This window comes from Acomys russatus, chromosome 4 (assembly GCF_903995435.1).
Source record: "Acomys russatus chromosome 4, mAcoRus1.1, whole genome shotgun sequence".
Classification (NCBI taxonomy): Eukaryota; Metazoa; Chordata; class Mammalia; order Rodentia; family Muridae; genus Acomys; species Acomys russatus.
This window is the reverse complement of record NC_067140.1, coordinates 71,269,497-71,296,054: the sequence shown is the minus strand read 5'-3', so window position 1 is coordinate 71,296,054 and position 26,558 is coordinate 71,269,497. Positions and strand designations below refer to the sequence as shown.

The 26,558-nt window shown below is 40.8% G+C and overlaps 1 protein-coding gene across 1 annotated transcript; it reads left to right on the top strand.

Moving 5' to 3' along the window:
- The first annotated feature begins 679 nt into the window (after positions 1-679).
- On the top strand, positions 680-2,296 carry LOC127188244 (pleiotropic regulator 1-like). The gene is given in 3 exon segments (XM_051144702.1): positions 680-1,289; positions 1,291-1,445; positions 1,447-2,296. Coding segments are annotated over 3 exon segments (1,542 nt in total). The 5' UTR covers positions 680-752.
- Positions 2,297-26,558: the final 24,262 nt, after the last annotated feature.

The following is a 26,558-nucleotide window of genomic DNA, read 5'->3' as shown; positions in this document are numbered from 1 at the left end:
CTACCAGAGGAAGCAGATCTTTGCCTATGTTCTTGGTGGCTACACCTTGCCCTTTGCCCTGCCATCCTTCTGTTTGCGTAATCTCTGCTTGCTGCCTACCACAGTCCAGTTACTCTCTGTTGCCATGGACTCTCTTCCTGGTAGAATGGCCTCTGACATCGTGAATATAAATAAACAATTTTCTCCTTTAACTTATGTCTGTTGGGTATTTATTCATAGGTACCCCAAAGCAACTAATATGTAGGCTATATGTTATATTTATTGTCATATGTACAATGTCTTCCAAAGCTATCATTCCTTCATTGACTTCAACCATAAAATCTAATCCAACCTGCTAGCATGGGGAAGGATCTTATATTTTGACCCAATCTGAGATGCAAACTTCATACAATGTCCACTGCTATTTTCTTGTGCCAGAAGATGGAAGACTTCAGTGGAAGAGGGCATCCAGTGTGTCAAATCCTCAACCCAAATATATTTGTACTCTAAGGGCTGTTACTGTTCTGCTGAACAATGAATGCAATGCAGGCAATATCACTTGATAAAAAGGTGTTTCTCTGTACATTTTTTTTGTGTTGATATTCATACAAGGAGGTTTGAGGTGGTTCAACCATCAAAGGTCTCCATTTAAAAAAATTTCCCCTATATAATCTGATCCTTAAGAACTTAGAGGTGGAGAATAGTGGCGGCGATTTCTGCGGCGGTCATTCGAGTTTCCTCACGGCTGAAGGGATAGACTAAACGGCGGCGACATGGTGGAGGAGATACAGAAGCATTCTGTACACACATTGGTGTTCAGGTCACTGAAGAGGACCCATGACATGTTTGTGGCTGATAATGGAAAACCTGTGCCTTTCGATGAAGAGAGTCACAAGCGGAAAATGGCAATCAAGCTTCGCAATGAGTATGGTCCTGTGTTGCACGTGCCTACTTCAAAAGAGAGCCTTAAGGAGAAGGGACCACAGAACGCAGCCGACTCATTTCCTCACAAGAAGTATCCTGCCAACCAAGGACAAGATGTTGAGTATTTGGTGACAGGTACACATCCGTACCCTCCAGGACCTGCTGTTGCGTTGACTGCTGATACTGACATCCAAAGAATGCCAAGTGAGTCAGCTGCACAGTCCTTAGCTGTGGCGTTACCGTCGCAGGCCAGAGTTGATCCAAATCGTACTGCGCCTGCTGGAAGTGAGTACCGACACCCAGGGGCTTCTGACCGTTCCCAGCCCACAGCAATGAATTCCATGATTATGGAGGCTGGCAACACCAAGAACTCTGCATTAATGGCTAAAAAAAGCCCCTACGATGCCCAAACTCCAGTGGCACCCACCGTGGAAACTCTACATGGTTATCAGTGGGTATCTTGGTTGGGTTTGGTGTATCGCTGTAGAACCTGGAAATCAGTGGTTCATCACTGGATCCGCTGACAGAACTATAAAGATTTGGGTTGGCTAGTGGCAAATTGAAGCTGTCATTGACCGGCCACATCAGTACAATGCATGGTGTGATCGTGAGCACGAGGAGTCCTTACTTGTTCTCTTGTGGAGAAGACAAACAAGTCAAGTGCTGGGATCTTGAATATAACAAGGTTATACGGCACTATCATGGCCATATAAGTGCAGTGTATGGTCTGGATTTGCATCCAACCATTGATGTCCTGGTGACCTGTAGTCGAGACTCCACTGCTCGGATCTGGGATGTGAGAACTAAAGCCAGTGTACACACTTTGTCTGGACACACAAATGCAGTTGCTACCATGAGGTGCCAGGCTGCAGAGCCACAGATTATTACTGGAAGTCACGACACCACAATACTATTATGGGACCTGGTGGCTGGAAAGACAAGAGTGACATTGACAAATCATAAGAAATCAGTCAGGGCTGTGGTCCTCCACCCATGACATTACACATTTGCATCTGGATCTCCAGATAACATAAAGCAGTGGAAATTCCCTGATGGAGGCTTCATTCAAAACCTCTCTAGTCATAATGCAATTATTAACACACTGGCAGTCAATGCTGACGGAGTCCTTGTATCTGGAGCTGACAACAGCACTATGCACCTTTGGGACTGGAGAACTGGCTACAATTTTCAGCGAGTTCATGCAGCCGTACAACCTGGGTCTTTAGACAGTGAATCAGGAATATTTGCCTGTGCTTTTGATCAGTCAGAAAGTCGGTTACTAACAGCTGAAGCTGATAAAACCACTAAAGTTTACAGAGAAGATGAGACTGTGACAGAAGAAACTCACCCAGTCCGCTGGAAACCAGAAATTATCAAGAGAAAGAGATTTTAGTGTCTTCGTGCTCATAGCTTGATGCTGATGAGGATGTCCAGTCATTTGTGGAAGCACACTTGCAGAAATCATTGCTGCTTTGTATTTTCAGTAAACTGCTCCCCATGTCCCTCACCTGTGGTGTATTTCTAAAGTAGATACTTTATAGTTTTAGAAGTTAAATGTAAATACAGAAAGAAATCCTAACAACAACAAAAAAAAAAAAAAAAAAAAAAAAAGAACTTAGAGATGGTGGGTCTGGGGAGATGGCTCAGTGGCCTTGAAAGTGTGAGGTCTTGAGTTTGAATTTCCAAAACCCACATAAAGCTGGGTGAGTGGTATATGTCTCAACTCTAGTGCTTCTACACTACGCGGGAGCCAGAGGCAACAGAGCTGGAAACACGGAGGTCAGTTAGACGGATGTACACAGTAACCACCAAACTGAAACAACAACAACAACAATAAAAACCCCACCTCAGTCAACATTTAGAAGGGGAGTCATTGTCCTGATCCCTATGCCCCGATTGTGACGTGTGTGCATTTGCACACTCATACACACAAGCCCATGCAACACACAGGCACTGTAAGAGGTCACCAGACCTCAGCACAATTTATGCCATGGTGGAAGTATCATTCAGGCCTTGGAGTCTAGCACACAGGCAACAACATCTGCCGGAAGGAGAACAAAGACCTACTCTACCAAACTCCATAGTTCTGGAAAAGTCCCTAAATGTACTAACCTCGCCTTTTGGCTTCTGTAGTTCCACTTCTGGCTAACTATTCATTCTCCTTGATGTATATCAACTCGGGACGCAGGTTTCTTGTTTCGTTTTGTTTTGCTTTTGCTTTTGCTTAAAAGCTCATCCTGCGAAGAGCTGGGACTGCACTTGGGTTCCGAGCCCTTGGTGTAATTGCCAGGTGGCTTGAGCCAGGATGTAAGGTCTTCACAGGGGAGATATATCACAACACACAAACCCTTAGAAACTGATATTTAAGAACTTTGAATTTAAGCTTTTATTCTACCCACTTCTATATTAACCAACTGACAAACAATCAGGAAAAACATCTCATACAGACAAATAAACAACAGCTCTTCTAGGTCCTATCACAGAGAAGACACAAGTCCTGTACAGTAAGGAACGGGTCGTATGCTTATGTGTATTGTCCACAGAGTGACTGTAGAAATGGGTACTTTCTAAAGCATTCAGCCCAACATGCCAACACTCATCCATTCACTGCAGGGTGCTATTCATCTACTAAGAAGGCAGGAGACAGGAGAACAGGAAGAAGGGGGTATGTTTTAAACCCAGGGAACTGCCACTGGGAGTTAGTTTCCATGGCTTCCTTTGCTAAGTAGCCTCCTCTTGTCTTCTACTCTGTCAGTTCTTAATCATTTGTTTTGTTTTTGTGTTCAGTACAAGAACAAGTCTTTGGTCAAAAATGAGAAGTAAATCTTTAACATTGATAAAAATCACCTAAAAATCTGATCTCATAAAGAGATACGAAACTATTACTTTATCTGTATATAGATAGCCACAGGCTCACAATGTCTAGTGAATGGATGGCCAGCGATTGCACTATTACTATGACCACCTTCCTCCCCTGACTGCGAACACATGGCATAATTCAGGAACACGACACCCAACAGCCTATCAAGTACCATAACATCATCTGAGTAAACAAAGCTTGTTAAATCTGCCTGCAAGTTAGAATCTTAAAAATTAATGTTCCCTGGGTCCTAGCTCACTAATTCTAGTGAGGGAATTTTACTAGGGGCATACATGTATTTTGTTTCGAGAAAATGAAAGTTTTGATAGAGTTCTCAAAGAGTTTATGAAGTGCAGGAAGAAAATCTAATGCCAAAAAATTGTGACTTAAGGCAATTTCCAGCTTGAGCAACTGTGACTTTATCTAATAAAATATGTAATGAAAACATGCTATACACCATGAGTTAGTACCTCAGGATAAATAAGGCATCATCAGAAGGCACTTGCAGCCTATTTTATCAAGCTTACATCTTATCTGTGGACTGCTGTCTCTGCCTCGGCTGTTACCCACCAGGCCTAGTGGCTCCTTCTTGTTCACATTGGCTGGCCTGAAAATCCATGGTTGTTTGGCTCTGTGGTCTGCAGGTGCAGATACCCAGTATAACCACAGCAAATAAATATTCAGCAGATACTCTTTCCTAAGTAGTGGGCTAAATTAACATGAACTCTTCCACTCTCATGCTCATTACAAAGATAGGCACTTTAGGGGACAAACATGCCCAAGGTTTCAGACTTGAAAATAACAATAGTTTTGAAAACAAATGATCTGACTCCAAAACCAGCCTTAAGCACTGGAGTGTATTCTTTCACATGTTAATCAGATATGTGTGTTATGAAAGTTGATTCCTATTTATTTAAAACAAGTGAGGTTAATCACAAAATAAAGTTATTCCTAAATTTGTTGCATATCTACTATGTGTTGTGTTCTTAAAAATAGCTTATGGTTTTCATCGATTAAGATTTCCAGTTCCTCACCCCCTACTATAGTGGCCAGTGTTCTAATTATCTGAAAATAATTCTGTATCAAACAACTCAGCCCTAATGTCCAAAAACATCAATCTCTGCTGGTCCTAGGGTTCATCTGGGTTACCCAGGTAGATGGCTGAGAAAGGGAAAAATGGGATTTCCTTGCCCCCTAGTTTATTGATATTTTCTAGTGGAGTGTTTGGTGTCTATGTAGTGCTTAGTGAATGATCACCCAATAAATAAATGAATGAATGGATTGGTAGATGAATGAATGAAAGACTTGAGAGAAAGAAAAAGAAAAAGAACAATAACACAGAAGCAGGGTAAGGCCTTTTATTAAAATCCAAGGGAAGATGCCCAATTAAGCTGAGGAGTCAAGGAATATTTTTTATTTTATGTGAAACACATTCATTTTAAAAGCTGTTTAGTGTTAAACTAAGTATTATCTTTTCAATAAATAGCCATCAAATGATGGTATAAAATATTTAATATTCAATTATGACAGAACTTTTCTGTAAAAATAGATACAGTTCAGTTAATAAACCCAAATGTTCCAAGTTCTTAAAATACATACAATTTTCAGAGCCCATATGGTTGAAGGAACCCTAACCCTGACATGTAGGCACAAAGTGATGAGAAAATTGAGAGGTGGTTAAAAGTTGCCCTCCTATTTTTCCTAGCTTCCATCAATAGAAACTTCAAGCCTGCAAAACCCATGCAACTTCTTTGCAAATGAAACAGCAACTGGAGTCAAATCTAAGATGACTCAGGAAGCCAGTGCCTCAGGACCAAAATATAACCAGACTGGCTGTGACTCTGTGAGGCCCCAGAAGTATAATTTAAAAATTACTGGGTTAATTTGCTTTTCTATAGCAAATGGTCCCTGAAAATGATGGTATAATTTATCACCCAGGCATGAGGATGAAAAGTTCTTGGTAGGTAGCCAGGCCTTGTCTAATTGTGTAGGCCCCAGCATCATGATTGTTTCATTTATCCTCAGTGAGCTTATAGATGTCCACGCTTTCATCTTCCTTGCCCAGTTCTAGCCATCTAGGGCTTTCTATTAAAAAATAGAAACAAACAAAAACACCAATAAGCATTCTATAATAAAAACTCAAAAAACATCTAGACACAGGGGAAATTAGTGTTTATTGTGCCTCACCATTATGATCAGAACTCTTTTGTAAAAATCTTTTCCAGCCATCTTAGTTGATAATCATGACCATGGTCCTTCCCACTCCAACTTTGCTGCTTAGCAGAAAAATTCACAACAGTGGCTAGAACCTCTCTTCCTAAGACTGCTGATGCCGAGTCCTCATGTGAAGTCTTAAGGCTTCAGATATTTTTCCAGAAACTTCTGTATTCTCCCCCCCCCCTCTGCCCTTGCTCCTCCACCCCCACAATGAAACTCTGGTTGGCATGGATCTCATTATATAGACCAGATGGCCTCAAACGCACAGTCCTTCTGCTTCTGCCTTCCAAGTACCAGCATGCCTGGCCCCCGCTCATGTTCTTCACCCATTCTATACAAACTTGGGATCCGTTATTGATTATCTCCCTTCCTAGTTGAAGGAATATTTAGTTATGTGGCTTTTTTATGCCTTAGTTTACTCTCCATTAAGGTGAGAATGATAATACTTAACTCCCAGGGCTGTACCGAAAGAGAGTTGTTGAGTTAAATCAATACACATGGAATTCTTGTTTATGTCAGTGCTGAGGATTGAGCCCAGGGCATTGTGCCTGTCAGGCAAGCACTCTACTGCTGAACCACACTCCCAGCTCTCTCAAATTGTGCTCTTAAGCTTGTAACTGATACCAGTGATAAGTGTCCTAGAATCTACTTATTGGGTTACTGCTATGTGCCATTGAATCAGCTAAGCTCTAAGCACTCAAAGATGGAAAGCATTTTTGCCTGCATGTACATCTATGTATTACTTACATGGGTGCGGTGCCCACTGAGGCCAGAAGATGGCATTAGATTTCCTAGGACTGGAGTTATAGACAGTTGTGCGCTACCACATGGGGTGCTGCGAATCAAACCCAAGTTTGGAAGAGCAGCCAGTGTACTTAGCCCCTGAGGCACCTCCAGGCACCTCCACCCTTTCAAAAGCACATTTGTGGCAACATTAAGTTGTCTGGACTGGCCTTGAATTTGTAGTTCTCCTGCCCCTTCCTCCAAAGTGAGATACAGATGCCGCCAGGTGTACACTATGGTGGCCAACTTATTTGGATCTTGACTAATCAGAGAAAGCTAGAAACTAGGTGAGAAAAATTTAAAAATACGCTGACAGCATATTAGATGATTTAACCATTGTCATGTGCACATGTGATACACTGAAGAAAATTCCTCATGTTCTAAAAATACAGACTTATAAGTAAAGTAATATAACAAATAGTGCCTATATCTCTGGCAATGGCTTCAAAATAATTTGTCAAGTTTGAGAAAAGTATCAAAAAATGAATCAGTTTTGCTATGAGTTGAAGATTGTTCACATCCGATGTTAGGTGTGTAGGGGATGATACTTTCACTTCTGTTTTTTAATGCATGTTCAGTGTTTAATATTTTTTAATATTAAACAAGTTCTGTGGGAATTGCACACAGACATAAGTGAGAGTTAGCAATCTCTAACACTTTCAATGTAGCCATTAGCAGGGATGAAAAACATTTTGACTTGGAAAAGACCAGTGGATGGAATCTGCAATGGGAGAAGTCCTAAAGGAGGCCGAAGGGACCAGGGGCTGGTGGGAAGATGGCAAAAGAATGACCCATGTAATTGATCTAGAACGAGTTTGGAATGGAAAACATTCACTAAAGTTAGCTGAGTTTAAGACATGAGAACCTACCAAGCCTTTAAGAAGAACCTACTACCGAAGCGCATGACCACTGGGACGTACCCGAGTCAAACAAAATTAGGTCTATTTGGCTTGCTCCAGCAGAGCATAAATTTCCTCACTCAAGTTCTCCAGGCTCTTCACAAGTGACATGAAAGGGACTTCTTATGGGATTTGAGTTTATCTATGGTGATGTCTGTTTGGGTTGTCTGTCTGTCTGTGATATCTGGATGGCTTACCAACAACAGAAATGTATCACTCACAATGTGGAGGCAGACAGGGTAGCCCAAGATGCAGGGGCCAGAAGATGTAGTCTCTGGCCAGGACCTGTTCCTAATAGCTAGAGCTTTCTGCCTATGTGCTCACATGAGGGTAAATGAACTCCCTCGAGCTTCTTTTTATAAAGGAACTAATTGAGGATCCAATCACCTCCCAGAAATCTCAGTATCCTAATACTATCAGCAGAGATTAGGATTGAATATATAAGTGGTGTGAGGCATATACTTCTAAAGGGTGTATAAGAAAATAGGGCCAGCTATGGGTTAGACGTTGGCCAGAAGCTGGGTTATCTGAAATTAATTTGTCTCTAGAAGGCAGGGAGGTTAACACAGGACCAACCAAATGTACTGTTGGTGAAGAAGCAGTTGCTTCTTGTTACTCAGAAGAGGGCAATGGTTAGTTACCAGCTGGTAATACAAGTGGGTTTGTGTCTATCCTGCTTAGGATGTGGTGTGAGTTTTGTATCTATCCAGAGAGGGATGTCTTGGTCAATTTGTCAAGAGAACCATTTTTTTTTTTAACTTTCTTGGTACATACCTAGATAGAGAACAAAGACACTGGCTCCTAAAGACATCAGAGCTAGCTTGGGCTCTCATGGGCAGTTAGATGCAGTTTTGGCAAGACTTCTTAGCACTTCTTCCTTTGGACAAACTTTCTTTTTACTTGTGTTATGTAAGAAGAACATATGTATACACATCTGAAATGGCTAGTGGGGGAATGGCAGAGAAAAAAATGGATTCCAATAAACATGAGCAAGCATCAGCTTCAGAGTTGTAAAAGAGAATAGCATAACCAATTACCTAGCAAGCCCTACATAGATACTAGAAAACTCATTAAAATAAAGAATTAAAAGGGGCCTCCCCAATGGCTTTCGCAGTCCAGGAGACTGTATTAGAGACTTTGAACAGAAACCTGGGTTGTATTTCTTCAATGTACTTCATACCATTACCTTTGCATAATAAGCGACACCATCAAGAAAGAACTGGAAACAGCTCAACTGGCGTCGGGTACAGGTTACACAAGGAGATCTCAATGTAAGAAACAACACCCTGATTTTCCATTTACATTCTCTTACTGGCCACACCCAATAAGCATAGCCAAAAATGAGAAGGATAAAATAATTCAAATAACTTTTGCAGACATGGTAGTACATAGGTGCAACCGCCGGCCATCTTGATCTTCCTAGGCTGAAATGTTTTTCAAATGACCTTTTGTCCTCCAGTTCATAATTGAAAGTCTGACTTTGCTGGAATTTTGTCTGTGCATGTTGCCGTAGTTTGGCTCCTAAATATCTATCAGGGGTTCATGTGTGGTGGCAAACATGGTGGGTACAGGGAAATAGTGGGTATAGGGCCTCCCAAGAGGTCTTTGGGACACTAGAGGTAGGACCTGGGAGGTCAGTGGGAGTCTGACTTATTCTTTCCTTTTTTTCCTTCCCAGCCATGATGAGTGGTTTGGTCTCTCCACAATGTGCTTTCTCACTATAGAACTAAAAGCAGCAGGCTAATTGGTCATGAACCGGATCATGAGGAAATGGAAAACTGGAGAATGTGGCTTGTTCTTTGGAAATATTGCTAGGACTGTTGGAATGCTAATAGTTGAGGAGACACGTTATGGCCAGGGACATAATATCATTGCTAAAAGGCAACAAACAGGTTACACAACTGAGCCATTTGTGCTGAAATGTGGGAACCATGGCCAACAAAATGCATCTCACTCAAAACCCACTAAGTTCTGTGCTGAATTTGCAAAACATTCATCAATGCCAGCAGGTAGAACTTCAGTGTAAGGCCTAGAATTCACACCAGTCATGTGCATGATGCCCTTTTTCCTGTCTTCTACTGTCTGTCCTTTCACAACCTGGCTTCCCATGGTGTCCATCCCTGCAACTTTCATCACCAACTTTCTCTTAATTTAGAACAGTTCTCTTATTTCCTCTAATCTTTAGAATGCCTGGGTCTCTTGAAAGGCTGAAAAACACACTAATCTAATCAGAAGTCAGCACCAAATTCATGGTCAACACTTCTTCTCTGATAGTTTCTCACACTGTGTCTTTTTCTCTTGCTTCTTTTAATGGCTCTGGTTTCTAATTTCAATTTTTCTCTCAAAATTCATTTTGTCTCTTCCTTTCTGAGGCAACTTCCAAAGTGGAATTATTAGTAATATTTTCATCAACCTACTGGTATTAATTATTTATTCTTCGTAGCACACGTTCTCTTTGGATAAATATACTTCATCTACCACAGTGTTCTCTGTTGTAATTACAACAGAGTCCCTAAACACACAAGCTCTTTACACGTGGTTAGTTTAGTAGCAGGAACAACGGCAACAACAAAGCCAAGAAGGAAGGAACACAGCACTTTCACTGATGGTTTTGTTTGTTTGTTTTTCGGGTGCTGCGAACGGAATCCAAAGCCCTATTCACATCAATGCCATGGTCTACCAGGAAGCTAACTTCAATCCTAGAAAGAACACCCATCTTGTATTCTGTGGTGGATGAGGGACGGCATCCCTTCCTTGACTCTGTGTTTTTATATGAAGAGATTTTTAACTACACTAACACTTCTGGCCTTTTCATCTCCCTACGGAATTAGAAAGGGACTTTGCTGATAGAAGAACTCAGAAACAAATGCTGAACGCACTTCACTGGATTCCTGACCCGTGATACCGGCTTGCTGATAAAGAAGAGTCATTCTTATCTAGCCCGTTGTGTAACTTGTTTTGAGGAATAGCCTCACTGGGCACGTGCTGTTTCCTCAAGCACATACAGCTTGCATACAAGTTCCAGTTGGAAAAGCTTTATTAGAGAACAGATGAAGTGCACTTTCTTATACCCAGTGTTTTTAGTCATAAAATATTTAGAACAGAATGTGATCAAAATATATTGTATCAAAATTTTTAAAAATCAAGTTTAAGAAAGATTAGATGGGCAAATTTAAATGTACATTAGATATTAACTCCTTAAACTTTGTTATTTTAAAAACGAGATAAGCTTTTTGACACACAGCCCATCAATTAGAGTCTAGATGGATTCCATAATTTATCCCACTTATATGACTAACCATCCCATTCCTTTAAAAAGTCAAATGCATGAATCTCTGGGCATGACATATGACTTCCATTAAGATCATCTTGAGAAATGACACTATCATGTTGTGTTTATGACAGCTGAGTCAAGGACTCTTAAAAGCTAAAATATCTTTAAAAGGTAATGCATTTTGTGTGTGTGTGTGTGTGTGTGCGCGCGTGCGCACGTGCATGCGATTATTTAACACACATGTGAATGATACACATAACAAATACGCTGCGTTTATTTGCTATGATAGACCCTCTGATAGCAAGGGAAGCCTATGAGACCATTCTTAAATTATGATACAAAACAAATTTGTCCTGTGAAACTTTTGGAGTAACCTGAGCTTTCATAGAGAGTATGTCTCAACCTGGCTGATGTCTCCTTCGCTTCTTTTTCTGATGTGAGTGTCAGTACCATGCCTGGAAGCGTAGCGGCCATCTTTTTACCCATGATGATGCTGGTGATGGAATGCTGTCAGTTATAAGTAACCGATGCTGCATCAGTAAGGCAGAAGAGTCGAAAGGCCTGTCTGCAATTCACATGAGGAAAAGCCACCAATTTCCCACTTCCAGCTTCCTCTTGAGAGGGAGGAATTAAATCTGTATTCATGAAGGCGCTGCCAGGTAAATGTTTTCCTAACATGCCACACACAATGACAGATAAGATATTGTTCGTATTCTGAAATCTCCCTGAGTCTGGAGTCTTATCAATTTAGCTGAAAAGTGCTGTGATTAAAGAAAAGCTGAGTGGTAAAAATAGTAATGGGGCCACTTGCTTAGTTATATGGCTCTTGGGAAAGTTAAATACAAGAGAAAACCTGAAAATAAGGAGTTAAGTATAGAGCTAAAGGAACTGGCAGGGTGAGTTGAAAGTGGGAAAAGAGAAAAACCAAACAAGGTGCAGAGATAAATGACCAGATATGAGTCAAGTCACACCTGACCCCACCTGTGCCACCAACTCTGTAGCTACGGTTCCTGCTCGTCTTATGCTGAGCGGCTCAGTCAATGCTCACTGTATATATGGACAAAGAACTATGATTAACCATTATCTCTTACTGGTCTCATTTTGTCAAGAAATATATCTCCTTTGGCATGCTGAAACTTTTCATCATAATTTAATATAAATATCTCATAAAAATCTCTTTAATACCTGCATGGGATTACCCAGGAAATAAACTTTGCCTCAGATGCTTAAAAATAAGTATTCTGTACTAGAGCTCCCTCTGAGGAAAAACTGAAAATAGAAACCAGGTTGTGTGTGTCTTCTCTGAAGGTCTCTAGTCTTTTTGTGAGCAGATGGTCTAGTTCTCGTATGGCCTTTATAATGGATTACCAGACTCATGGTATGTATGTATGTGTATGTGTGTGTGTGTATACACACACACACACACACACACACATATATATATACACATACGTATATACATACGTATATACATACATACATACATGCTGGGACCAGGGAACTGTGCCTGAAGGAAGAGTGGAAACTCACTCCAAGTGGCCTGGTGAGTTACCTGAACCACTGCAGTGAGGTGAGCCTAGAATAATCTTGGCTTGATGTTGATCCCCTACTAGTTGCCATTTCATTGACTGTAGGCATTAAAAACCTCCCCCAAAACTGAGTGCCTTGGCACAATCACTGTTTTAGTTCATTTTGAGTAAGTCAGCTAGCTCTTGATTTTTTTGTTTGGCTTATCTTGGTAAGGTTGGAACTGGTGGCATTTTTTCAAATTAATAAATTATTAAAATTTCATATATATATATACATATATATACCGTATTTATGTAATTTTCTACTCTCCAAATTCCGGTTTCTTTTATAACCCCCTCTCACTCACATATATGAATATGGCAATAAAAATATAAATACAAACTAGTGGATCTGTTTACTGTTGCTTGTTTGTATATGTCTTTAGGACTGACCCTTTTCTACTGGATAAACATTTAGCAGGCTCATCCCTGGAGAAGATTGTTTCTCCCTCCATCAGCTATCATTAATTGCCTATAGCTCTTCATCAAGGGGGTGAGAGCCGTAGAGATTTCCCCTTCCCACATCAGCATGTCAGCTTGTGTTGTGATTTATTCAGACTTAGACAGCCACATTGTTGAGATTTCATGGACATAGCTTCTCCATAATATATAGAAAACACATCTTGTAGCAGACTTCCTATGGCTCCTCCTAAGGTCTTCTGCTTCTTTCAGTCTTTCTGTTTTTTCTTCCACAATGTTCTCTGACCCTTAGGTGCAGAGTATGCTGTGGATTGAGCCTGAGAACCTTATAGTCAGTTGTTCTCTGAATTGTGTTGACCATTTGACTTATTGTGGCTTCCTGTAATGATTTCTGTCTGCTTCAAAAAAAAGGTTCTTTGACGAGGAGGGAGAGATACACATCTCTCAGTGGGTGTAAGGATAAGAATTTAGAATGCAGTTAGTAACTATACAGGCTTAGGAAATTGGTAGTACTAGGTTCCTCTCTGGGACCCATAACCTTACTAACTGTGGGTAGTTGGCTAGGTTTGCAGTGCCTTCTTGTTCAGAGAATCTTAAGTCCAAAGATGGCTGCTGGTTACCCCCAAGATATTGCACCTTTAGGGATATTTTGTCCTTCCAGTCATTGTTGTGGTTGAATGACGTCACTACTGGCTAACACTACTCACTGCCTGCCACCCTTCACAGCATGCAAGGCACCTTACAGCCCCAAGAAGGCTCATCTTCCAGAAGGAGTTTTTTGGGTCACATCCGACTCGATTCATCCAAGTCCTGCATCTGAAGCATATGGTGTCTTGAACAGCAGGACTTACCTTCAACTTCCGGGTGACAACCATGGACAACAGCAATATCCTATATTATTTTGGGAGTTGCTTAGGCTCTCCTGACCAACAACTTGAAAGGAAATTTCTCATGCCTGGTACTGGGGTTTTGTTAGATAGTCTCTGGCCCTAGAAGGACCACTACCAATCCAAATGGTGTAACTTCACTGTATAAGTAAGGTGACAATACAAATTATTATGGTTCCCTGTGGCTTTTTCAAACATCCTTGGTGTGATTTATTCCTCCTTTCTTCTCCTTCTGTACTGTCCTTCCTCCTCCCTCTTCTACTGAAGCCCACCTCTTTTTCCCATTGCTCTCTTCATGTCACCTGTATCCTGATGGTCCTTTCTCTAGAATTTGGTCCTCCCTGCTCCATGGTTTCTTTTTACTTTCTCTTTGTTTGTTCTGTAGTGACTCTGGGTTAAACACTTATATCTGAAGATTTGGGGCCATGAACCACAAACACAATAAAACCTTTTTTGACCTGGAGATTACAAAGAGGCCATTCATTTTCCAGGTTGGTCTAAAGACATCTCCATCTCCATTTCTAAAAGCATGAAATGAACAAGTTCCAAACTATGTGTGCTTTCCAAGTCTATACTTATGTCATGTTTGATATCATCTCATTGACCAGAACAAATCATATGGCCAACATCAACATTTTATTCAAGAAGTAGGAAAAGCAAAGATGGAGAGATGGCTCTGCTAAGTGATTGTCATGCAAGTGTGAGCCTGAGTTAGGATTGCCAACTCCTATATTAAAAAGCTGAACATGATGCACACAGTGGGACAGGGGGTACTTGTAATCTCAGTGCTGAGGAGGCAGAAATAAGAAGATCCCTAGGGATTACTTGCTCGTGGGTCTAACTGAATCAGTAAGTTCTAAGTTCAGTTATGGACCCTGTATTCCCATCAAGGAAGACATTTGATGTCAAACTCTAGCCTCCATCTCAACATGCAAATATATGTATGTACACCTGCACATATAATGCACATTAAAAACATGCACACATACTCACAAACACAAAATAAAGCAAATAAGTATATTGAATTTCACACATTCGTACACACATGAGACAGACACACCCACACACCCACAGAATGGAGAGAGGGGGAGAGAGAGAGAGAAGAGAGGATGAGAGAAAGAGAAAGAGAAAGAGAAAGAGAGAGGAGGGAGATAAAGAGAGAGAGAGAGAGAAAAAACAGATGCTGAGAAATAAATTTAGAGCTTTGCATGTGCTAAGCAAGCATTTTACCCCTGGCCCTCAAGACTCCTCTTAATAGGTTAAAATAATGAAATCATCACACACACACACACATACACACACAAACCCCTGCATAATTGTGGACGTTTTTGGCAATCAGTCAAGCACAGATGCATACTGAAGTTCACAGGAGACTATGCCTACTGCTTAGGCAGCACACTAATGTGATTGCATTCATTTCAGGAAGTGGGGATTTTATCAGTATGTATATATGTATGCATTCATGAATGATGTCTGCTAATGGCCCAGAAGTGTTCCTCAGACTCTGTCAGGAGTTTATAGAGGAGAGTTAGGCCTTCTGAGGACTTCACTCTGCAGTTTGGAACTTTTCAATAATAGTTCAGGAATTTTTTGACGCAAACGCTATTTTAGTATAGCTGACCTTCCAGGTCAATTTGAATAGTCAAGATAGATTGTTCTGCAAACTTCACGCACCTCAGCGTCACTTGAAGGATTGAGTTAAGTAGCTTTCTAGACCCCACACTGAGAAATTCTGATGGGGTTGGTGTGGGATGAAGCTGGAGCATGCACATCTCTCAGGAGATGCCTCTCCTATGATTGGATGTCAATATTGCCTCAACTGAGTATAGTAGATAACAACCCTGGGCTCGTTGCTCTGTAGAGGAGCCCTGATCACTATTAGGGCTAACTTAGCATTCTTTTTCAAACACTTTGTCTCTCAAGCATGTCAATACGACAGGTAACCACCACCACAAAAGGTTCTCCACTGAGACACGAGGCTGTTCCAGCTGCTCACTTCTGCAAGGTTTCCACTCAACCAAGCACCTAGTTTCCCTTCAGCGTTCTGTTAAATGAACAGAATGGGTGACAAGTTGAAGTAGCTGCAGGAAAGAAACCCGAAGTCTTCAGGACCCAACAACAAAAGTCAACTGTGACAATGAGCTCGCCATTCAGTGAACAACATCCATCAGAACACACAAAAGATGGAGGATGAATCTCTGGGGAGTCTGATTCTGACCTCTGCTAATCAGGAGCTGGGGAGAATAGAGACAAAACACTCGCTCGCTCTTCAGTAAGAGCAAATGCTTTTCAAGTGTAGTATTTGTAGCTCGTGCTTGGTCAGAAAGAGGTGAGCGCTCTGCTACATCCTGATAATTGCAACTGAGAGGAGCTCTTATCAGGCACTGACTGGAAAAATTATTGTCTATTCTTTACTGTAATCAGTGCTCTATTTATAAAATATACTCACTATCTGGGCACTTCCACCTTCTAGGTAACAGGATGCCATAGCTGACTAAGCAATTATCCCATTCTTTCTGGACGTTTCCGAAAAAGAGAAGGGTGATTTTTATTATATGTGTGCCACTCCTTGATACCCCCTTCATGCTAGTAGAGACATTGCCAGATTTGCAGAGCATAATGCTCTAACTTTAGATGCTGCCCCCTGACCCCTGCTGCCCGCCCCCAGCCAACCAACATAGCTCAACCTCCTACCGTAGCCCTCCAGGAAATCTTGATTTTCCTCTTTACATGTCCCTGAATTTCCAGTGCCTGCTTGTGCTCAGCCAGCCAGCAGATATTTTCTCTGTTGGAGGGTATTTGGTTATATCAGGATTATCACATGGGCCTTTCCTTTCATATGCACAAAGAAATGTCTCTGGGCACCTTGGGACATACACCAAGAAGCAGCTACAGCCTCATCTTATGGTAGATCTGCTTTCAGCTTTTGCAGAATTCTCCACACTAAATTTCACAGTGGCTGCAACAGTTTTCAATCTCCCCAATAGTAAAACAAGGGCTCCTCTTTCCTACATCTTCACCACCACTTGATGAATTCAAGGGGAGAGCCTGCTACTGCTACTTTGCTAAATCAGTATAATTTCTAACTGCATTCTAAATACCCTATTTTCTGACATATAAGACTAACCCCAACTTTAACTTTTCCAGTTAAAATATAAAGGCTGCAGCCTGAGTCTGCTGCACAGGGTGTGCTTTAGAGGAGGAGGAGTTTTATATGGTGAGTATACTTATCCTATACCCAAAAATATGTATAGATCAAAGAAGCTCTTGGCACCGATAAGTGCCTATTAAAGAAACCAACAACTTATCAAAATGCACATAATAAGTGACTGTGGATACCCAACCAAATTGGCATAACTATAGTGCAACCCCTATACCTAAGGCTCAGGAAATGGAGCATGACACCAACTGTCATAGTTACTGTTCTACTGCTGTGAAGAGACAATATTGTCAGGGCAATTCTTACAAAAGAAATCATTTAATAGAGGGCTTGCTTACAGTTCTTGAGGAATAGTCCATAATCCTAATAGCAAGAGATAGGTATAACACTGGAGCAATAGCTGAGAGCTTTACATACTGATCTGCAGGGAGGAAAGGGAGGGAGAGAGGGAAGGAGAGAAAGAGAGAGCAACAGATAGACAGAGACAGAGACAGAAAAAGAGACAGAGAAAGAGAGGGGGTGGAGGGAGGGACAGGGAAGGCAGAGAGAGAAACTGTGTCTGGTATGGGATTTTAAAATCTCAAAAAATCCGAGTTACCACTACTGATACACCTCCTCCAACAAGGCCATGCATTCTAATTATTTCCAAATAGTTCTACTGAGAGCCAAGCATTCACACATTTAAGTCTGTGGGGGGCATTATCATTCAAAACACTACCCCTGTGCTGAGATTGTGACTTGTAGACATGACCAGGAGACTACATTCATGAAATCACAGCAATTTTGTTGCCTCAACAAATAGGACTAGCAATTGACATGTCAATGTGACTAATGGAAATTTCACAAAGCCCCACCCAAAGATTAAGCCTATAGGTAACACAGACTGATGAGAGAGTGAGGAGGATCAGTTTTCTACAGGGATGACCATCCTAAATTATCCAATCTCAAGGGGTCAGCCCTAAATACTTATACATATGACAAGCACTAAATGGACTCAATAGGGTGTGTGTGTGTGCGCACGTGCGCACATGCATGTGCATGTGTTACAAAATAAGCCTGTCTCAAAGAAGATCATTAACATCAAAGAACCTCCTTATGGAGTTGGCTTCAAATGTGGCAAACAAGCCACTGGGCAAAATGTCCTCGTTTCTGCCACAGACAGAATTCTGCCTAAAAATGGACAAGCTTGGATGCAGGCAGAGCCGAAGGCCAAATTCTGCCAAGACAGGGTAAGGAAGTCCTCAGTAGTTCCTCCCTCACAAATATGTCTGCCAGATATATTGGGCTAGAAGACCGAAGATTATGCTCCAAAGTTATAATAGTGTTGGGTGACTGTTCAGGCAGTAAACTGTCTCAGTCATTTTTTCGTTTTGGAGGCTGCTAACTTGCACTTCCGGTTCACTCAGGTATTTAAGTTTTATTCCTTCTCAAGTTTCTGATGGGGTTGAAGACCAGATAGTTTAGTCTTAAAATTAAGCTTAGTTGGTTAGGGGTTAAGATGTTTTTAGATCAAGATAGATGTTTTAAGTTTCATTCAGAAATTTAGACCCAGCAAGATAGGAAAGATGTTTACTTCATGTTTGACAAATACAAATAGCCAAAGCACCATGAATGTAACATTTATATAATTCCTGGTTGTTTTAATGGTTCTTCCTACTGTATGTAGTTTATTTTATTTATGTGTAATAATATAAATGTATATGTTGAAAAAGAAACAGAATAAAAATGAAACAACCCTACATTCTCAGCCTTAAAAGCAAAAAACAAAACAAAAAAATAAATAGAAGAATTATAGAACTTCTGAATTCAAGAGAACCCTGAGAGGAGTTAGAGGGGGAAGAGGTAGAGGTAGAAATGTATGAAATGATAAAAAAAAATTAAGAGATGAAACAAATTTATTTTTATCTCACATTATTAACATAATGATTTACTATTTTATATATTTTGGAGTCCTCTCACCTGGATTTAATTAATTAAATTTTTACATTTCTATTTTAAACTAATTTTTATTGATTATTTGGGGGATATCACATCACGTGCCCTAATTGTGGTCACATCCCAGTCTTCCCATGCCTGCCTTCCTTCTTCTACACCTCTCCCTGCAAAAGACAACAAAAAACCAAAACCGCAAAAAATATAAGTCCATTTTGTGTGGCCCATATACTCACTGGAGCATGATCAAATTCCCAGTGGTCAGTCCCTCAAGGGAGTATGAGTCTTTCTTAGCCTGCATCCAGGCCCGAAGGCATCAGTTGAGATCTCTTCAGTGGCCAGAATGGGGCTAGCTCTTCTGCACCAGTCCCAAGGCCTGCACAGCAGTTCTCTGGGCCTGTGGTGAAGGGCAGGGACAGCTCTCTCTCTTGGGTGGTGGTGCCAGCTCTTCCTTGCCCACAGCATTGCCATGCAGCTGCAACCAAGGGGGCATGGTCATACATTTATTTCTTATTTTGTATATGCATCTGTTATGGCAGGGACACATGACAGGTTCTGCCTGGAAGGAGACTCCCACTGTCTGTCTGTTATTGAGACCATAACCAGCTAGACATGTGTCATGGATACGTGTCTTCAATTTAGTGGAAGGGAACACAGTCTATGCTTCTGGCTTTAACAAGTGTGCAAAGGATAAAACAAGTGTGTCTCACTAGGCCAAGGCACTGGCCACCAAGCCTAACCACCTGAGTTCAAAGGCCCTCATCATGCTACAGAGACAAAAACACACCACTGCCATTAATTATTCAGAAAAGTGGAAAGGCAGGTTGTAGCAGCATGAATGCATGTGTTAAAATGGTTAACAAGACACGGGTGATGTTTTGATTTGAGAAACACAGTAAGTTACCCTGGCTGTGCAAGAATGCCCATCAAAGATGACTATGTCCCCGTCTGACAGGTGGTGGGAGAAACCCTCTTCTGAAAGTCTATGAGAAGCATCTTTGCTTTCTGCACCCAAGTCCCTTGCAGTGCTATGACAGTGGTGACTTGATGGACAATTTGTCTGAGCTCTGCTCTGGCCTCAAAGCACTCTGGGAAGCTCTCTGCCATCTCCTAGATCTTTGCTTTGCTCTTCCTCTACAGCCTTGGGAACCTCTAAGCCTTCCACAGCAGGGATGACTCTCAAGCTTTGTTGTGACCCCGCCCCGCCCCGCCCCCCCAATGATGGTGTCTTAGGGTTTTGCTTTCCGGACTGCTAACACTCCCTTAAAGCTGGTTGGTAGCTGAAGTCAGGAGAAGGCAATATTCTTAAGTAAATCACAGAGATCATAAAATCTCCTATTCCTGCAATAGTACTCAAAGAGATTACCCATGACTCCAGTGGGTGGTAACTCAGTGGCTTCTATGTAGAAATCATGTCTGTATGTTCTGGGGTATTGTACATAATACCAAGCTGTGGGCCCCGAGTATACATTACAAATGTTGTATTGATAGTCTAGACAACCATAATGAAAAATGCAACAGCTTAAAGTTACAAGAAAATAGGTTTACTAATATTACTCTATCATCAAAATTGGCTGCCAACTGTGGATTTAAAATATTTTATCTTGAAAAATCAAATGTTTAAATAACAATATAAAATTTGGATATATCACTTTCATGGTCGAAAGCTGTTTGTCGCATTGGCCTGTTCTCCTTGTCCTTGTCCACAGTGCAGACTTGGCTCTCTGCTTCTTGCTTCGGAGCTCTCCTTGTTTATTTCTTCCTGTGTCTTTTGTTTCTCTCCCTTCTATGCTCCTGTTTCTACAGTTCGGTCCTTTGTATTGTGGAGTTCTGTGTAGGCAAATTTAACCAGCCATTGTTTTAAATATTCAGACAAAAAGAAATGCATTTGAATTAAACAGGTACAAACTCCTTTCTTGTCACAGTTCCCTTAATAATCTGGTATAGCAATGATTTTCAGAGATTTATTATAAATACATAGAGATCATTTAAAACACATGGAAGATGAGAATGGATCATATAAACAAAATAAATCCATTTTATATGGAGCAGGATGTTTGTCGACAATGCTTTGCCTAAATATGTCTGAACACATCCATACAGACAGCCATGTATTCTACTTAACTGCAGCTCAGTAATCAAACCCAAGAACCTTAGTATTATCACAATGTTGTTATTTAGAATACATACTCAAATTTTGCTGACTGTCTCCGTGTCTTTAACAGAAGTGAACATTTCGTTTAATTTTATTTAACTTGTAAAAGCATATTATGTTCTTCTGTGGCATTTGTATTTTTGACAAGCACAGGACAATTGCTTGTAATCCGATGACATCAAACAGAGGTGCATGCGTTAAGAATAAGCATGCTTCAAACCTGTAAATGTGATTAGTCCTTAGGCTGTCACAGCTTGGCGCTTACATTTTGTGAAACTTAGCCTTTTGTCTTCACTGCACTCTGCAATATACAGCTCAATTAAAAAAGAATAAATGAACTTAGGGCTTTGAGACATTCTCTGTTGTAATTGGGGTCAATCCTTTGGTGCAGTTAGCAATCAATGGTCTATTACAAACCACAGACTCCAGACAGCTTTGGCAGGCAATCACCTCAATATACCGCTACTAAGAAGAGACACACCTGAAAATAAGACTTAGGGTACAATACAAAGTTAAAGTTGTATTGGAAAATTGATTTTATGGTTGAAATATTTTTAAATGTTCTTGTACCCTTAGAGAATAAAATTGCTGATTCCATACAGTAACCTAATTTTTATGAGATTTCCCCTTAGAGCTAAAATCCTAGTTATAATGTAGAAAAAGGATATTACTTATTAAAGGTGTTCCAATATCAAAAGCACAGAAGGTGAGCTCTGTTTATATACAGCACATCTGTATCTACATCTGTGTCTAGATCTCCCTGCCCCTTCCCATTGAGTGTGCTGCCGTGGAACAAAGTGCCACTGTTGTCACGTCATTGGAGTAAGGGTTTCCCTGTAAAGATTTTGATTTTGAAACAGAATAAAAGGCCGTCAAGAAACCAAGACGGTCAGCAGCACAGAAATCTGTGACAGGTGCTCAGCTTCGGAACTCCTACAGGTTAACAGACCCGGAGCCAGAAACTGCTAATGTTGAGGATGACACGTAAGTTATCTTTATATTTTTATAGCATTGCCCGCCCTTTACTCTAACATGCTATTCTATGACCCTTGAGATGGAATTTATTTTCTTATGTGTATATAATGTGATTGGAATTGGGCACCCACTCCTACCATGGCAATATTTGATGCTAAGGGGTTTCCCATGCAGATTTCAAGCATGTTTTAAACATTTCTACCTTCCTTAGTCCATTGTGCTATCTTAATGATGTTAATTAAGTGGGTAATAATCCTGTCTAGTTTCAGAGAGTTGCTGCCTGATTGTGAAAGTGTACTGATTACTTAGGGCGCTGTTTTGCTTCAGCTGCTGGTAGTAATGTTTAACTGAGTGATCAAAGTGTCTCTCAGATTAAGAGGAATGTAAGCCCTCTCAATAATTTGTGCAGAATCCCAGATCAAAAGAGTGGAGGGCACTGCGGCTCACAGCCATCACTCAGAGAGCACCATTATTCATTTAGGACCCAGACTTCATGAAGATGCCCCACACTGCACACACGTGTAGAGTGTGTAATTTAACAGGCGGCAGTGTTATGAGAAGGACATTACAGTCGTACTGTAGCCCCAGGTAATCTTATTAATCTTTTTGACCTTTTCTTTTGCTGTTGAGTTGGTTATTTCTACTAGGGACATAGCATTATCATTCTTCCTTGAAGTAGGAAGTAAGGAAAACACACACAGCAATGGAACAGTCCCTAACGTATGATGCTTATGGAGACAGTGTACACTGTGGTCACTCAAGTAGATAATTCATTTGTTTAGCTCATTCATGCCCTTCCCTTCTTAATTGCAGCAGAATTCTAAAACCTGGCATAGGCCTCTGCTCTAGTACATTTGGCGGCTTTGAGAAAAGCAAAAATATGCATTATCAGTACAGTATTCTTTGTTTGAAAGGAAGAACCTAAAATCGCTTTTTCCCTTGGGATACCAAAGAAGAGATGGGGCGTCTCCGGGGAGCTTCAGATGCAGCGCAGAGGAGTCCATGACAGGAAGCCCACATCTCCTTCACGTTCCCCTCAGATGCTCTGCCCCTTTATTTGAGGAGTAATTTCTCTTCCTGCAGCATGTACCAGATTTCCCATCATGTCTGAAAACTAAAGCTCTGTGAAAGCATTCAGGGCAGCAGCGCTCCAAAAAGCTGCTTTCCTGGAGAGGGTGTGAGATTTACGTATTAAGAGTAGGAGAAGAGGCTAGAGAGGAAAACAGTAAATTTAATAAAGTGTTTTAAAATCTTTGCTAATGTGAAAAATCTCCTTTTGAAATGTCTTTTTACTTTTTTATCATTTTTTCTCTCTCCCCCTACCTGCTACATGATATTACATCAGAAACTAAGAGTGAGAATTAGTTGACAGAGACGGGGTTGGTGGGCACTGCCTGGAGCCTGGTGTGGAATGGCATAGGTGAACCGAGATAGGCACTTATCTAACCACCTGTAGCCCAAAGGCAAGGGGTTGGCTACGTACAGCTTTGGGCAGTTTGTTTTTTATCCTTTCCAAATAAAAGCTATTGGAACATACTCACGTCCATATATTTATAATACGTATTGTACTAACTTAGTTATATATTTAATTAAGACTAAATATAATGTAAACCATCTGTGGCTGTTTAGAGTTCAAAGAGAAAGCTGAGCAGTGTGATAAATAGTATATGGCTATAAATGCCTAAAATATTTTATCTTAATCCTTTGAGCTCAACTTTAACTGGCATCTAAACTGCAAACAGATATTAAATAAATAATTCATCAGTGTTATCTATAATTATACCATTGTACAGCAGGTCATTGTAAAGAGATCCCTTTTCCTCATTATGGCATGAACAATTAACATGCAATCTGCCCTTTTAATAGGCTTTTAAGTGCATAGTATTTTATTATTGATTTCAGCTCAATGCCGATCTGTAGACCTTATTCATTTTGCTTGACTGAAGCTTCTTGCCCATGGATTCATAACTCTCGTTTGGGCCCTCCACCCCGCCCCCCAGCTCTTACAACACCCTAGCTCTTGCAAGAAAACATTCTATTTTTTGATTCTTCGAGTCTGACTACTTTACCTATTTCGTGTCAGTGGCATCAGGATGTGCCGTTGATTTTCTGTGACTGACATATTCCACTCAGTATGTCTTCAAGAGTCAGGCATAGTTTTCTAATTGTAGAGTTTCCTCCTGCATTTTCTCTATCCATTCATCCATTGATGGAAACTTAAGGTCATTTTCACATCTTAGCTATTGTGAATAGTGATGCAAGAAAGAAAAACCGCAAGGCGATATCTCTCCATATCTGTCAAGATTGCTATTATTAAAATAACAAAAGTCAGCAAGTGTTGCCAAAGATATGGAGAAATGGGAGTGTTTACCTTCTGCTTCCGGCCGTGGAAAATGGTACAGTTGCCACAGAAAACAATATGGCAATCCTTCAAAAAATAAGAAAGTGGAACCACTATATGATCAGGCAATCTTCCTCCTGAATGTGTATCTAAAACAATTGAACTTGGGTGCTAAAAGAGAATTGAGTCCCATGTCTTTACAGCACTACTCACAAAACACAAAAGAGCTTTTCTCTGCTTCATCACAAAAATATTGTGTGCTCTCTGTTCAAAACTTAAAACTATGCTGTTCACAGGCCAACAGATTCAGCATTACCAAAGATCTCATTAGACTGCCGTTTATCCAGCCCCATGCCAGAGCTAAGTAAGGGAAGCCCCGGGGGTGGGAGCCAGCAACAGAGCTTCTGATCGACCCAGGTAACTCTGATGTGTAGTCAAGTCTGTAGTCTAGAGCATCCTGCCCTGGTGTCATGGTGGCTTGCAGACAAAGAGGTCATGGCTGACATCTTGCAGGGTTGCAAAAGTTCACAGGCTAAGAACGAACACGGTTCATGGTACCCATGAAAATTTCATTCAGCTGACCAATGGTTTCAAATAGATTGAATTTCCTGTTAAACCCAGAGGACAATTTTACAATGACAAGATGGCCATTTGCATACAATGCATTGTGTACAAAGTGGCTTCGGGTGGACTCAAAAAGCATTGCAGCTTGACAATATTACTTTAGGAGGCAAAATACCCCTGATATAAGGCATGTGTCTCTGCATGGGTTGGTATATATTTAATACTTTTTCATCAAGGACATGTTCTTCTGCCATATTTAGTGCCCAGTCAGGTGTCTGGATATGTAGGGTATAAACCAGTTGTTTTCAAGTTTCCTTCAACACCTTAATATAGATCCTCATGTTGTAGTGACCCCAACCATAAAATTATTTTGCTATAATTTTGCTACTGTTATAAATCATAACGTAAATATATGATGTGCAAGGTATCTGATATGCAATCCCTGTGATACCCAAAGGGGTCACAACCCACAGGTTGAGAACCAGTGGTTAGACTAAAGAAGAAATGTGGCCTACTGTGGACAAGCCACAATTTTGAGGAACTACAAAATTAAAGAAAGGGCAGAAGGTTCTCTGATATTTGGGACACAGAATCAAAACCCAGGTTGAGAGAGTCTATGCTGGTTTTTAATCTTTTATTATTGAGATGCAAAGCTATGAAATGCTTTGAAGTGGAGCAATGCTGTGTATTATAGGATGTACAGCAGCAGCCCTGGTCTCTGCATATTAGTGATGACAACTACAGGTTACCTCCATACCATATATATTGCCCATGACTGCTCTAGAACTAGTGAGCTCCTCTCTTGGCTTCCTCCAGAGTCCTGGGATTGTAGGCACACACCACCACGCTGGTCCTGACTTGTAAACATTTAAATTCATCCTCAGGTGTACCACTTCTTGTTGAAGAGGCCTGTAATCACTGTGTTCAGTAGATTTCTGGATGTGTTATATTTTGAGCGATGTAGTTTTCAGTCCAGCTATTTGAAACATAGAAGAAGATGTGTTTCTGGATAGATGGATACAACTTTTTTCCTGGGCAACTGCCATTGGGGTATCTTGGTCAAACATACTTTTGTTTATTGATACTATCATCCCAAATCAAATTGTACATCTTTAAGTGGTATGTCCAAAATGCACCAGGTCTTGAAATGGACTTCAGAATGAAAAATTGCCTGTGTCTTAGATAGTTAAATGTCTATGCCTTGGTCTTGGTGTTTGCTTATATTATTTCTATACTACCCAGAAAGATTTTCTGGTGGGTTCTTTTCTGTGCTTATGTGGAAAGAAGGAAAGCATATGCTGTGCAGTTTACCATTTGTCAGTAGAGTGATTACCCAACTATTTCATGGCACTGAAATGTTTTACTTTTGCTTTCTCAGATTCAAGGTAAGACATTGGCGAGATTCTATAATGATGCTCCTGAGCACGCATGCTTGTTTCAGGCTGTCTACAGGAATTTGGGAATGCTGTGTTTGAGAGGATTGAAGAACTATAGAAAACATTTATACAATTTTAAAGCCTTGTGATTGGGGGCATAGCTGTTGATAAAGAGCTTTCTATGCAAGTATGAGGACTTTATTTTGGCCCTTAGCATCAATGTAAAAAGGCCAAGTGCGGCGGT